Source organism: Lutra lutra, chromosome 17, assembly GCF_902655055.1.
Source record: "Lutra lutra chromosome 17, mLutLut1.2, whole genome shotgun sequence".
Lineage (NCBI taxonomy): Eukaryota > Metazoa > Chordata > Mammalia > Carnivora > Mustelidae > Lutra > Lutra lutra.
This window is the reverse complement of record NC_062294.1, coordinates 54003326-54017323: the sequence shown is the minus strand read 5'-3', so window position 1 is coordinate 54017323 and position 13998 is coordinate 54003326. Positions and strand designations below refer to the sequence as shown.

The following is a 13998-nucleotide window of genomic DNA, read 5'->3' as shown; positions in this document are numbered from 1 at the left end:
TAATATAAATAATATAAATATAATATAAATAATATAAATATAATAATATAAATAATATAATAATATAAATTTATTATTATTATTATTATTATTATTATAGTCATCAAAATGAACGTATGAAAACTGACAGAACAGTAAGGAGAACAGATTGGCAATTATAGTTGATGATTTCAAAACTCTTCTTTCAGTAACTGGCAGAACAAGTACACACAAAATCATTTTTAAAGTTTAATTACCATAATTCCCTGTCTTGTTTCTCCTTGGTTGACCTTGGGGAATGGGACCCTTAGCATGTGCTAAATCCCCATCTTGTCAGGAATCAGGAAATACAGCTTCCATTTCTTTACTTTCAAATTCTCAGTATTTTTTTCTTTTAAGGGAATGTCTTTTGCAGTTCGTACAGTATAGTGGCCACAGACATGTACTCTGGAGCTAGACTCCTGCATTCAAAATCCCATCTTTCCCCACAGACAAGCTGGGTGACCTTGGGCAAGTGACACACCCTCTCTGACCGCTCTTTATGTTGGTGACATGGGAATATTACGAGTCCATCGAGTATCGTAGAGTAGTGACGAGAAGTGTCTAACACAGTACCTGGCGTGGACTAAGCCCAGGACTCATGACTCCAATCAGAATCATTCCCTCCCCTAAGCAGGGGAGTCCCAAGGGCGGTTTGTGGCTGTTGCTATTGTTTTATCCCCTGTTGTATCCCCAGAGCCCCGAGAAATACCTGCTTCCTCTTAATCTGAGAACTCTTTCTCTTTGCCTCACTGAGCCACTGTGTGAGGGCCTCTGTTTCATGCTGCCACAGCCTGAGGGTGCTGTGGGTCCTGAGCAGAGGCGGGCTGTCATCTTGATGGCCAGATCTGACCTCTGCTAGGTCTTCTTGCCCCTGCCTGGGAACTGGATACGCCAACCCTGACTGTTTTAGATTTCAAAATATCTCCTATCACAAATGTAGAACTTTGAATGTATTTGTTTTCTATTTGTTTAGTGACTGCCTTTCCTAGAAAATCATAAGCCGTCTGATCTCAGGAACTGTACTTGTGTAGTTGTGTTGTTCGTCACTCCACACAACAGCTCATACACTGTCCAGACAAAGGATGGTACTACAGTTAGAACTGATTTTGAGTTGGCTCAATGATGCATTTATACAGACGTGTGTCTTTTTTTTTTTTTAAAGTAGGTTCCACACCCAGCATGGAGCCTAACCTGGGGCTTGAACTCACTACCCTGAGATCAAGACTTGAGCTGATATCAACAGTCAGAGGCTTAACCGACCGAGCCTTCCAAGCACCCCTATATAGATGTGTGTCCTTAGGGCAATGTGTATCATTTCTCTTAGCCTTAGTTTTATTATTTGTGTGATGAATACATAAATAATACCCTCTCTCAGACTTTTTTTTTTAAAGAATGTAACGTAATTGATATAAACACTAATTAAGGGCTGGCCAACCTTAATTATTAAACATTTAAAAATAAATGAATGGGTAAGTGATAAAAGTCCCATCAGGGCCAATTCCCTTCTGGTCCTCAGCTGCTTTCCCTCAGACCCTACTGACCAGCTCGAGTATCTCTTGCTTCCACTCAGGCATATCAGCAACAGTCCTGGACGGACATCCCTGCAGCCCCCCCAGCTCCTGCTGAAGCCAGACCCATTTCAGAAGAGGAACAGGAGCTCCACTATGCTCTCCTCAGATTTCCCAAGCCGAAGTATCAGGAACAGGAAGACATCCACACCGAGTACTCAGAGATCAAGACACACAAGTGAGGAACTGTTTTTCTCATAGTTCTGGAGGCTGGAAGCTGAGATCGACGTGTCAGCAGAGGCCTCTCTCCCTGGCTTGTAGTTGGCCGTCTTCTTTCTCTGTCCTCACCTGGTCTTCCCTCTGTGTGAGTCTGTGTCCTAAGTTTCTTCTGAGGATACCAGATGTACCGGATTAAGGCCCACCGTAGTGACCTCATTTTAACTGAAATTTCCTCTTTCAAGACCCCATCTCCTATAGTCTCAGTACTATAGTACTGGGGTTTAGGACTTCAATATATTAATCTTATGATTTTTCAGCCCGTCACACTCAGCCTTGACTTTTTTAAAATTAATGGGCTTCTTGGCAATGGTTTGAATCTCCTAGTACATGTGGAAGACCCCAGGATTTGTGTCCAAAAGACTGAGTTCCAATCCGTCTACGCCACAGACACACTTTATGACTCACTTTACTGTTCTACAAAGCAGGGAAGTTATCCTCATCTAGCGAGATGATCACGAAAGATCGATGAGTCAGTAAGTCCTGACACAAAGCTTTTTGTGAACTCTGCACACATGTGTGTGTCAGGACTTCTCTTAGATGCTTTAACAGAAAGTTTCTGCTAACGATTTCTCTGAAGGCCTGGAGGGGCCGGTCCCAGAGGTCACAGAACTTTCCCACCAGGATCAAACACAAGAAGGATGGCTGCCCTTACCACTTCTGTTAAACAGAATTTTGTAGATCCTTTCCACTGCAATAAATGCAAGAAGTAGAAATAAGAGTTACCCAGATCAGGGGGCACCTGGGTGGCTCAGTGGGTTGGGCCTCTGCCTTCGGCTTGGGTCATGATCTTAGGATACTGGGATCGAGCCCCAGATCGGGCTCTCTGCTCAGCGGGGAGCCCATTTCCCCCCTCTCTCTGCCTGCCTCTCTGCCTACTTGTGATCTCTCTCTCTCTGTCAAATTAAAAAAAAAAAAAAGAATTATCCAGATCATAAAGCAAGAAGCAAAACAGTTTTGGGACACCTGTGTGACTCCGTCGGTTAAGCTTCTGCCTTTGGCTCAGGTCATGATCTCAGGGTCCTGGGATTGAGCCCCAAGCCAGGCTCCGCCCTCAGCAGGATGTCTGCTTCTCCCTCCGCCTGCCACTACCCCTGCTTGTGCTCTCTCTCTAGCTCTCTCTCTCTCAAATGAATACAAAATCAAAATATAATAATAAAAGATGATTTAAAAACAAAAGAACAGATGAGTCAATGTGGTGTAGACACACAATGGAATGTCGTGCAGCCACAACAGGGATGACCCTTGAAAACAGTATGCTAAAGGAAAAAGCCAGACACTAAAGGACAAATGTTGTTTGATTCTGCTTCTCTAAGCTACTCAGAACAGGCAAACTCATGGAAACAGAAAGTAGAATGGAGGTTGCAAGGAGCTCAGGGATGGAGGTGGGGAGGGGTTGTTGGGTAACTGTGTGGACTTTCTGTTGGGGATGATGAAAAAGTTTTGGAAAGAGGCAGCGGTGATCGTTACACCACACTGTGAGTGTACTCAGTGTCCCCGAATTGCACCCTCTACAGTATCAAAAATTTGCAAGTTTTATTTTTATGAATATTTTATCACAAGAAACTCAAGGGGACAGGAAGCACTTCTGTGGTCAAAGTGCTGTCGTTATGGAGACAAGAATACATAAAAGTGGGACGCCTGGGTGGCTCAGTTGGTTAAGCGGCTGCCTTCGGCTCAGGTCGTGATCCCAGCGTCCTGGGATTGAGTCCCACATCGGGCTCCTTGCTCGGCGGGGAGCCTGCTTCTCCCTCTGCCTCTGCCTGCCTCTCGGCCTACTTGTGATCTCTCTCTCTTTCTCTCTCTCTCTGACAAATAAATAAAATCTTAAAAAAAAAAGAATACATAAAAGTAAAAAATAAAATGATAGCATGTCATGGATTGATACAGACCTGGAGGAAGAGCTCTCCAGCGCCTTGGGCTGGGTTTCTGGGAGCGGAGAGGCTGGGGAGGTGAGAGTGGAGCAAAGGCCCCAAGGGAGAGAAGAAGCAGACTCTTTGCTTGCCTAAGAGGAAGGTATTCCAGGAAGATGGGAAGAGGGGAATTGCGAGTACGGCAGCTCTGAGGCCGAAAGCACAGGAGTGCAAATGTCGGGGAGCCCGGAAGATGGCACAGACCCCCAAGGAAGGCCACTGCGGCCCACCGCAAGATTCTGGGAGCCTTTGCAGAGAGCAGATGCATGCTGAGACCCTCATTTTAGCAGGATCCCCATGGCTACTCTGTTCAGAATCAGCCAGACCAGGGCCAGGGCAACAAAAAAGAGAGGCACGGCACTGGGGGTAGGGGGTGGAGGGGTCCCAGCGGTGGTCCAGGGGGGTCCAGGAGGTGGTGGTGCGCCGGACCAGGGATGCACTGTAGCTGGGGAGGATATATTCTGGATGTATTCCGAAGATCAGGCCAACGGCATGCTCTAATGGATGTGGGGGATGGGAGGAAGAGAGGAGCAAGGACGATACCCAGGGTCTCCCCTGAGCAGCTGGAAGGACAGAGTCCTGTTCCAGGCAGGACTCCAGAGAGCCGGGTTTTGAAAGGTTCATTTGGAGAAGCCCCTTGACCTCCAACGGGGATGTCCGTGAGAGAGCAGGAGTACAAATGTCCAGAATCAGAAGAGGGGTCCGGAGTGGAGACGTTAAAATGCATAGCTAATGTGACGTGATAATAGATAAAGTTATAAAGGAGTATGACCTTTCCTCAAGAAATGAGTAATAGAATCACCATATGATCCAGCAATGCCACGTCCAGGTGCATATCCAAAAGAACTGAGAGCAGGGGCCTGAGAGATATTTGCACACCCATGTTCATAGCAGCGTTAGGCACCAGAGCCAAAAGGTAAAAGCAACCCAAGGATCCCTCAACAGCTGAACAGATAAAAAAGTGGCCTAACCTACCGTGGAATATTTTTTTTGAAAGATTTTTTTTTTTAATTTCACTATTTGGCAGAAAGAGAAAGAGCACAAGCAGGGGGAGGAGCAGAGGGAGACAGAGAAGCAGATGCCCCGCTGAGCAGGGAGCCCGATGCGGGGCTCGATCCCAGGATCCTGGGCTCATGACCTGAGCCGAAGGCAGGGGCTTTAACCGATTGAGCCACCCAGGTGCCCCTATCATGGAAAATTTTTTCAGCCTTAAAAAGGACGGAAATTCTGACATAAGCTGCCACATGGATGAACCTTGAGGATGTTACGGTAAGTTAATAAGTTAAATAAATTGGTCACAAAGAAGACGGGTGCTGGATAACTCCACCTATGTGAGTTCTCAAAAGGAGTCAAATTCCTGGAGACAGAAAGTGCAATGGTGGTTTCAGGGGCCAGGAGTAGGGGAAATGGGAAGTTGTTCTTTAATAGGCAGAATTTGGGGTGCCTGGGTGGCTCAGTGGGTTAAGCCTCTGCCTTCGGCTCAGGTCATGATCCCGGGGTACTGGGATCGAGCCCCGCATCAGGGTCTCTGCTCAGCAGGGAGCCTGCTTCCTCCTCTCTCTCTGCCTGCCTCTCTGCCTACTTGTGATCTCTGTCTGTCAAATAAGAAAAAAAAAAGTAATGGGTAGAGTTCAAGTTTTGCAGCTTAAAAAGAGTTGTTCTTGTTTACTACTTGCTTTATTCATGTCAAAAATAATCTCATACTCATATTTTTAGAAAATATCCAGGACATGTGACAGTTACAGGTGCCTGTAGCTCTGAGCCCTGCGGGGACGGTACCGTGTGTCTAGGGAAGAAGTGGCTCCCTGGGTGGGGACCCCGTCACAGGATGGACCAGGCCAGGTCCAGCTGTCTCGTCTCCAGTTCCCCCAACACAGATGTTCACTAAGCTCATGGAGAATGAATGAATGAATGTATGAATGGCCGCTGCCTTCTGTTCACCCAGGATCCCATCTCTTCTTCTGCCCCAGAGGCTCACACAGACCTAAAGAGTCCTCTACCTTGCAGGACAGAACACCCAAGGGTCTAGATGTGGATGTGACCTTCCAGGTCTAGCCAGGAGTTGACTAGCTCCCCAGTGTAGACGGTGCTGCTCAGACAAGCCCCTCAGATGGAAGAGACCTCAGGAGACTCACTGTGTCCCAGGCCTCATGTATCTTCAGAGGTCCTGGTCCAGGCTCTGGTGCCAGAGGGAAGTGCTGAGATGAGGGGCAGGACACGGGTCTGCTCCTGCTCTCTCCTTCCCGAGTGGGTCTCCATGGTGTCCAGCCAAGGGTGTGGCCGGCTCTGTGTAGAGATCGGGGAGAGCTCTGGAGCTGTAGTTCCTCTTCTGTGAACCACAAGGCCCTGTGCTCCTCCCCAGCTTCCCGTGGGTCCCCCTCAGCCTCCTTCCCACTGTCTTCCTCTTCTCCTTCACCCACCGGAGGCCACACACACTCCATCTCACAGATGCTGTTGCCGTTGCTGCTGCTTCTACCCCTGCTCTGGACAGGTGAGTGGGCCGAGGGGAGGGGGCGAGGTGGGCCGGGGCTGCTGCTGACCCTCCATTCTCCACAGGGTCCCTGGCTCAGGGCTTGGAATTCCAGCTGCTGGTGCAGGAGACAGTGAAGGTGCAGGAGGGCCTGTGCGTCTCCGTGCCCTGCCGCTTCTCCCACTCCAAAATGTCCTGGACTGAGTCTTTCCCGGCGTTTGGCTACTGGTTCCAGGAAGGGGCCAGTGTATACCAGCATGCTCCGGTGGCCACAAACAACCCAGGTCGTAAAGTGCAGGAGGAGACCCAGGGCCGATTCCGCCTCCTCGGGGACCCCCGGGCCTACGACTGCTCCCTGGACATCAGAGATGCACAGAGAAGGGACTCGGGGACATACTTCTTTAGGGTGGAGAGAGGGTCTTCTGTGAGATATAATTACCTGCAGAATCAGCTCTCCGTGTTTGTGACGGGTAAGGAATGGGCTTCAGGAGAGGACACATGTCCCATGCATGGATCCCGAGGGCTCCTGGGGCAGGGCCGGGAAGGGACCCCCTGATCTCCATCCTGGCTGGGGAGTAGACAGCTGGCCTGGGGTGGAGGCTGCTTCTAGGGGCACACTCAGGGTCCCACTCCAGAATCTCTCTCTCCTCCTCAGCTCTGACACAGACACCTGACATCCACATTCAAGGGCCCCTAGAATCTGGCCACCCAAAGAACATTACCTGTAGCGTGCCATGGGCCTGTGAGAAGGGGACACCCCCCACCTTCTCCTGGATTGGAGTTGCCCTCCCCTCCTGGGGCTCCAAGGCTCCCCATTCCCCCGAGCTCACCCTCAACCCGAGGCCCCAGGACCACGGCACCAACCTCACCTGTCGAGTGACCTTCCCTGGAGCTGGTGTGAGCACGGAGAAAACCATCCAGCTCAATGTGTCCTGTGAGTGCCAGGCCTGGGTGCCAGGGTCCCTGAGGGCTGGGGGTGTTGGGGGGACAGGGGTTGGGTGAGATACTTGGGGAGAATTCTTAGAGGCACAGGGTCAAGAGGGAGAGAACTCTCGGGCCCCACCCCCTTGCTCATGGCTGCCTCGTCACACTGCAAGTGGACACATATTTGTTTCTGCTCCAGATGCTCCACAAAACCTGACCGTCCACACCTTCAGGAGAAACAGCACAGGTGGGAGAGGCCCCGGGGCACCACGGATGTCTCAGAGGTCAAATAAGGGAATGTTGTGAGGGTCTGCCAGAATGAAGCCCCATCGCTCCTCATCCCCTCCCTAGACCCAATCTGCCCCTCCCCCATCCCCTGGATGGACTCCCGAGTCCCTGGGAATCCTAGCTGACCATTCGCTGTCACCGTGGCTGCCTCCTCTCTCCCCTCACTCTCCTATCACGCCCTTTTTCTGATTCTCTGCCTCTCCTGTGGCCATGACATCTCACTGTCCCACCAGGAGCCTTAGATACAGGTTCCTGTTGCTGGACACTGGGTCTCGGGCTGTTTTCTGCACGACCCCGTGAGTAACCCCGGGCCCTGGAGCCTCTAGTCCCCCATCTGCCCAGAAGACCCTCTGTCTGTCTCTGTCCAGTCCAGATCCTCCCGAGCCCCTTCCGCTTCCCTGGGGAGCCCCTCCCACCCGAGCCACCTGAGTCAACATCCTGGAAGTCACTTGAGACATTTCTTTGCCTCAACCAGCACTCCCCATGACTCAGCGAGCTTCGAAAATATCTCAAATGACTCTCTTCCTCCATCTCCTTGGCAGCAGCACCCCCTCAGGCCTCCGCCTCCTCTCACCTGCGCGTAGTGAGACCCCCTGCATTGGGACCAGCCTCCTCTCCCGCCTGCCATTCTCTGTGCAACACCCCACCCCTCCAGCCCAGCACAATTCAGCCCGCAGGTGTCTCTCTGTGTGCCCTAGATCTGGCCCTGTTCCTCCCCCGCTCAGACCCTCCCACGGTTCCCTGTGGCCTTCAGAGGAAAGGCTGGGAGCATCACCTGTGTGTGAACCTCCACGTCTCTCCCTGCAAGTGGTCAGACCCTACGTGTGTCCACGCCCCTCCTCAGCATCACACATCAAAGCCCACCTCTTGGGACGTCCTCTGCCAGGTCTAGACAGGCCAGCTCTTGCTCAGAGGTCCATCCACCTGTCCTGGGATCATCGGGTGCTTCTCCTTTTCTCCACCTCACCAGATGGCCCTTCACTCTTACTTGCCTGTGCTTGTAACACTTGTTTGAGAGACTCTATTTTCCACGGCTGTGCTGTGTCTGTGGAAGAGCAGAGGAAGAGAAGGGGCTCTCAGCCCTCCCCTTCTGGCTTTCTCTGTCCCGTAGTCCTAGAGACCCTAGTCAGAACCACCACTCTTCAAGTTCAGGAGGGCCGGTCCCTGCATCTGGTCTGTGACACTGGTGGCAACTTCCCTGCCAGGCTGAGCTGGTGCTGGGGAAGCCTGACTCTGAGCCCCTCCCAGCCCACAAATCCCAGGGTCCTAGTGCTGCCCCAGCTGGTCTTGGGTGATGGAGGAGAATTCCCCTGCCAGGCCCAATACTTGTGGAGCTCCTACCACGTTTGCGCGAACCTAGCTGTGCAGGATGAGTATACGTGGGACACCTGCATTCTGAGGTGAACGAGACTAAGGTATGGACTTAAGAAACCTCACTCTCCTCCTCCTCCTCTTGGTCTTCTTCCCCCAGGTATCTCCTGTTCCTGTCCCCAAATCTCTGGGGGCACCTGGCCTCTAATCCTCACCCTACTCAGAGGGGCCCTCATGGGGGCTGGCTTCCTTTTGACCTATGGCCTCACCTGGATCTACTACACCAGGTGAAAAGCCCAGATTCTGGGACACCTTGGGTGGCTTCACTCTTCTTGTCCTCTCCAAAGCAAGCCCTCCACAGAACTGGCCCCTTATTTCAGAACGGTGTTTCCCCCAACAGGTTCAGAGGCTCCAAAGAGAGTAAGGCTGCAAGTTGTAACTGAGCCCTCTTCCTCACGGTGGTGCTGCTGACCCGCGGATGAGATCCGTCAAACTACAGATCCTCGCCCCAGAGACTCACTCCTGTACAGCTCAGTGGAGCAAGGGGGTCCTGGGGGGCTGGACCCTGCCTCCTCTCCAGGAATCAGGTCTCTCTACCTCTGGCCATTAAGACTCTTCCTGCTGGTTCTGCATCCGTGGTGAGGAGGACACAGATGGATTTTTGTTATAATTCATTTGAATTAGGCATACCCTGTGTAATATGTTGCTTCTGTGTGTTTATCTTGGATAAGCCCAAACTTCAACCCCACAATACAGTGCTATAAATCTCAAAATATATCATTTTTTAAAACAGAGAATTTTAAAGAGATTTTTTAAATTAGAAAAATAAACTATTTCATATTTATCCACATATTAACCCTTTGATGTCTCTTTATTCTTTTGTATACATTTTCCCTGTAGCATCCATTTCCTTTTGCTGGAACACCTTGTCTTATCTTTCTTGTGGTGTGGGTATGCTGGTGCTGAATTCTCTCAGCTGTTATTTGTCTGGAAAAGTTTCTGTTTAAGTTAGTTTGGAAAGGTATTTTTTTATGGGATAAAGAATTTAAGGATCACATTTTCTTCCCTTTTGGTACTTCAAATTCTTTTGTCTTTCATAGTTTCTTGTGAGAATTCTGTAGTTCCTTTCTTTCTTTCTTTGTAGTTTTGTCTTTTTCTCTGGCGAGTTTTAATATTTTCTCTTTTTCCCTGGGTTTAAATTATTTTGTTAATATATGCCTTAGGGTGTGTGTGTGTGTGTGTGTGTGTATGTGTGTGTGTGTGTGTTGAGAAGGAAGGGAGTGGGAGAACACGAGAGAGAAAGATATTATCCTGTTTGGAATTTGTTGAGTACCTTGGGTCTGTGGATTCACTATTATAATTCAATTTGGAAAAAATTTGATAAAAATTGAAGCTAATATTTATTTCAGTATTTTTTTCCTATTCTTCCTCTCTCATTATCTCTGGGTTTCTCCTTTTACATATGTAATGTGGCCTGATGCTATCTCACAGGGCCCTGAACATGTGTTTTCCAACCTTTTTCCCCCTCTATATTTGCTGTTTGAACAGGATCTACTGCTACATCTTCAACTTCACTGATCATTCTTCTACAACGTTCTATCTGCTGTTGATCCCATTCAGTGGAACTCTCATCTCAGATAATATATTTTCTTCTTTATTTTTTTTTAAAGATTTTATTTATTTATTTGACAGAGAGAGAGATCACAAGCAGACAGAGAGGCAGGCAGAGAGAGAGGAAGGGAAGCAGGCTCCCTGCTGAGCAGAGAGCCCGATGCGGGACTCGATCCCAGGACCCTGAGATCATGACCTGAGCCAAAGGCAGCGGCTTAACCCACTGAGCCACCCAGGCGCCCTATTTTCTTCTTTAAAAGTTATGTTTCCTGGGGTGCCTGGGTGCATCAGTCAGTTAAGCATCTGCTCTTAGCTCAGGTCATGATCCCAGGGTCCTGGGATCAAGTCCCGCATCAGGCTCCCTGCTCAGTGGGAAGCCTTCTTCTCCCTCTGCCTGCTGCTCCCCTTGCTTGTGCTCTTTCTCTGTCAAATAAATAAATACAAACATTAAAAAAAAGTTACATTTCCTGGGGATGCCTGGGTGGCTCAGTTGTTCAGTGTCCAACTCTTGATGTTGGCTCAGATCATGGTCTCAAGGTCATGAGTTCCAACCCTGAGTTGGGCTCTGCCCTCAGCATAAAGTCCACTTGAAATTCTCTCTCCCTCTCCACCCCACCCCCACTCTCACTCTCTCACACGCATGTGTGTGCTCACACATGCTCTCTCCCAAATAAATAGAATCTTTTTTAAAAAGTTACGTTTCCTGTTTTTAATCTTCTTCTTCTCTTAATATATAATGGTAATGTTTTCATTTACATCCTTGAGTCTATCTGGCACATACTTGTAATAACTCTTTCAATGTCTTTGTCTTCTATTTCTGCCTCCTGTGTCATGTCTGACCATGATTCCTTTGAATGACTTTTCTCTTGTCGAGTGTCATGTGTTTATACTCCTTTGTATATCTAGTGATTTTTCAGTGAATGCTGGACATTGTCAATTTTATGTGTCTGACTGCTTGGTTTTGTTGTATTTCTTTAAAAACCAACTTTTTTTTAAGGCAGTTAAGTTACTTGCATATTGGGACAATATATTTTTTAAGATTATTTGACAGAGAGAGAGAATGAAAGAGCACACGCATGGGGAGGGAAAGAGAAAAGCAAGCTCTCTGATGAACAGGGAGCCTGATGCAAGACTCAGTCCCAGGATCCTGGGATCATGGCCTGAGTTGAAGGCAGATGCTTAACCAACTGAGCCACCTAGGCACCTCTGGGCCAATATTTTTAAGATTATTTAACTTTTAGGGGTGCCTGGGTGGTTCAGTGGGTTACGTCTCTGCCTTAAGCCCAGGTCATGATCTCAGGGACCTGGGATCGAGCCCCGCATTGGGCTCTCTGCTCATCGAGGAGCCTGCTTCCCCCCCTCAACCCCCGCCTGCCTCTCTGCCTACTTGTGATCACTATCTCTGTCAAATAAATAAATAAAATCTTAAAAAAAAAAAGACTATTTAATTTTTAGTTCCTCCTAAGATAGGTCTGGTGTCAGGGTCATTTTCTTTCACTTGAATGCCATGGCCTTTTTAGAACTTTTACTGAGTGTCTCATGGCTTCAAGGAGGTATCTTCACTCTGGCTGGAGGGGATATGCACAAGTCCAGGCCCTTTTGTGAGCCCTGGGAATCTCCCATCTAATAGCTCTCCGGTAATTGCTTCTCTCCTTAGAAATTTTCTTGTTTGGCCTCATGGGGTTTCAGCCTGTGAACATGCGATTTGGTATTCTGCCAACCACTCAAGGACCTTTCATGGAGACCTTGAGCCCTTTCTCCACAATACTCCCTCCTGTCTGAAACTCTGACCTACATATTTTAGCTGGGTCAGTCTCCTTAACCTTCAATGTCTGGCTCCTCAACTCAGTGAAATTGCAGTCCCTTTTATTGTGCCCCCATCGCCTCTCACTCTGCTATCCACAAACTGCTATCCTCCTCTCAAAAAACCTGGATGATTATATGGTTGAATTCATTTTTGTCCTTCTCTCAAGAAGCACAGTTTTTCCCTGTCTACATTCCATGTATGAAAATAGAGGTTTCTTGGGGTGCCTTGGTGGCTCAGTGGGTTAAAGCCTCTGCCTTTGGCTCAGGTCATGATCCACAGTCCTGGGATCGAGCCCCCCATTGGGCTTTCTGGTCAGCAGGGAGCCTGCTTCCTCCTCTCTCTCTGCCTGCTTCTCTGCCTTCTTATGATCTCTGTCTCTCAAATAAATAAATAAAATCTTTAAAAAAAAGAAAATAGAGGTTTCTTGTATTTTGTTTGGTATTCTAGTTGTTTACAGGAGGATAATTCTGGGCCCTGTTACCCTCTCATGCTCAGAAGCAGGAGTCCCCAACAAGCTTTTAATTATGTTTTATTGAGGTATAACTTATGACATATAAAATTAATTTGTTGTAAGTATACAGTTCAATGATTCTTGGTAAATTTATAGAGTTGTGTAGTCATTGTCACACATTTTGATTAGCCTAAAGAGGATCCTTATACCCATTTGCAATCAATACCACTCCCTCCACAGCTCCAGGAAATCATTGATCTGCTTTCAGTCTCTAATGAACTGTTTTTATGAATATTTCATACACATGGAATCACATAAAGTCTATTGTGTCTGCCATCTTTCACTAAGCATTAAATTTCTGAGATAGAACCATGTTAGAGCACACATCCATAGTTAACGACATTTTATTCTTAATATTATTACATTGGATGAATATACACCACATTTCATTTATGCATCGCCAGTTGATAGACATTTCAATCATTCCCAGTTTTGGCTTTAAAAAAATTTTTTTTTAAGATTTTACTTATTTATTTGACAGAGAGAGATCACAAGTAGGCAGAGAGGCAGGCAGAGAGAGAGAGGAGGAAGCAGGCTCCCTGCTGAGCGGAGAGCCCGATGTGGGGCTTGATCCCAGGACCCTGGGATCATGACCCAAGCCAAAGGCAGAGGCTTTAACTCACTGAGCCACCCAGGCGCCCCTCCCAGTTTTGGCTTTTAAGAATAATGTTGCTGGTTCTACTTCCATCCCTATTCTAGTTCAAGATGGTGGAAACTCCACTGCAGGTGGGTAAAGCAAGGACACAAGGCTCCATTTCCTCCCAGGAAAGGGCAGGCTGCCAGCACCTCCCATTCCTTGCCAGCTATATTGAAGAGGCTAATTCCAGGTGAACACAGCTGAGAAGTTAGGGGCTTTCTTCTTCGAGCTGCTGCTTATCCACAGGGCAGAGATTCTAACTCTGAACACTGGCATTGATAGGAAAGGGCATGATGGATGGTATTTTCTAGGATGATGGAAATATTCAATATCTATTTTTTTAAGATTGTAATTATTTATTTGACAGACAGAGATCACAAGTAGGCAGAGAGTCAGGCAGAGAGAGGGGATGGGGAGAAGCAGGCTCTCTGCCGAGCAGAGAGCCTGATGCTGGGCTCGATCCCAGGACCCTGGGATCATGACCTGAGCCAAAGGCAGAGGCTTTAACCCACTGAGCCACCCAGGTGCCCCGGAAATATTCAATATCTTGATAAGGGTAGTTAGATGAATATATGCCAGCTCACCAAATGATGTCTCTGAGCTCCCGTGGGATCTGTCATAGTCAGTTCAGGCTGCTATAATAAAGTGCTACAGACTGGGTAGCTTATAGAAAGCAGAAATTTATTTCTCACAGTTCCGAAGGCTGAGAAATCCAAGATCA

General features: G+C 48.1%; 3 protein-coding genes across 14 annotated transcripts in view; all 3 read left to right on the top strand.

Moving 5' to 3' along the window:
* LOC125088870 (sialic acid-binding Ig-like lectin 10) overlaps positions 1–13998 on the top strand; it is a 32915-nt gene that overhangs the window by 4510 nt on the left and 14407 nt on the right. For 5 of the 8 annotated variants that reach the window (XM_047710458.1, XM_047710457.1, XM_047710455.1 and 2 more), the window contains one exon: positions 1592–2636. The exons of the other annotated variants lie outside the window; for them this stretch is intronic. In XM_047710458.1, the coding sequence (XP_047566414.1) occupies positions 1592–1771 (180 nt within the window). In that variant the 3' untranslated portion in view covers positions 1772–2636. Of the gene's footprint in view, positions 1–1591; positions 2637–13998 lie in introns of those variants that run through there. 8 annotated transcript variants of the gene reach the window in all.
* LOC125088892 (sialic acid-binding Ig-like lectin 14) lies at positions 5883–9503 on the top strand. Of its 5 annotated transcripts, none has more exons than XM_047710513.1 (6): positions 5883–6209; positions 6275–6658; positions 6844–7122; positions 7312–7396; positions 8872–8998; positions 9112–9503. In XM_047710513.1, exons 1-6 carry the CDS (start codon positions 6167–6169, stop codon positions 9133–9135), a joined length of 942 nt encoding a protein of 313 aa, XP_047566469.1. In that variant the 5' UTR covers positions 5883–6166; the 3' UTR covers positions 9136–9503. The 5 variants fall into 5 exon arrangements, with proteins under 5 accessions (XP_047566469.1, XP_047566470.1, XP_047566468.1 ...); XM_047710514.1 differs by having other exon boundaries at positions 7312–7359; positions 9112–9502; XM_047710512.1 differs by having other exon boundaries at positions 8872–9503.
* Positions 7884–8804, top strand: LOC125088902 (uncharacterized). Its single transcript, XM_047710526.1, has one exon. The coding sequence runs from the start codon at positions 7884–7886 to the stop codon at positions 8802–8804; it is 921 nt and encodes a 306-aa protein (XP_047566482.1).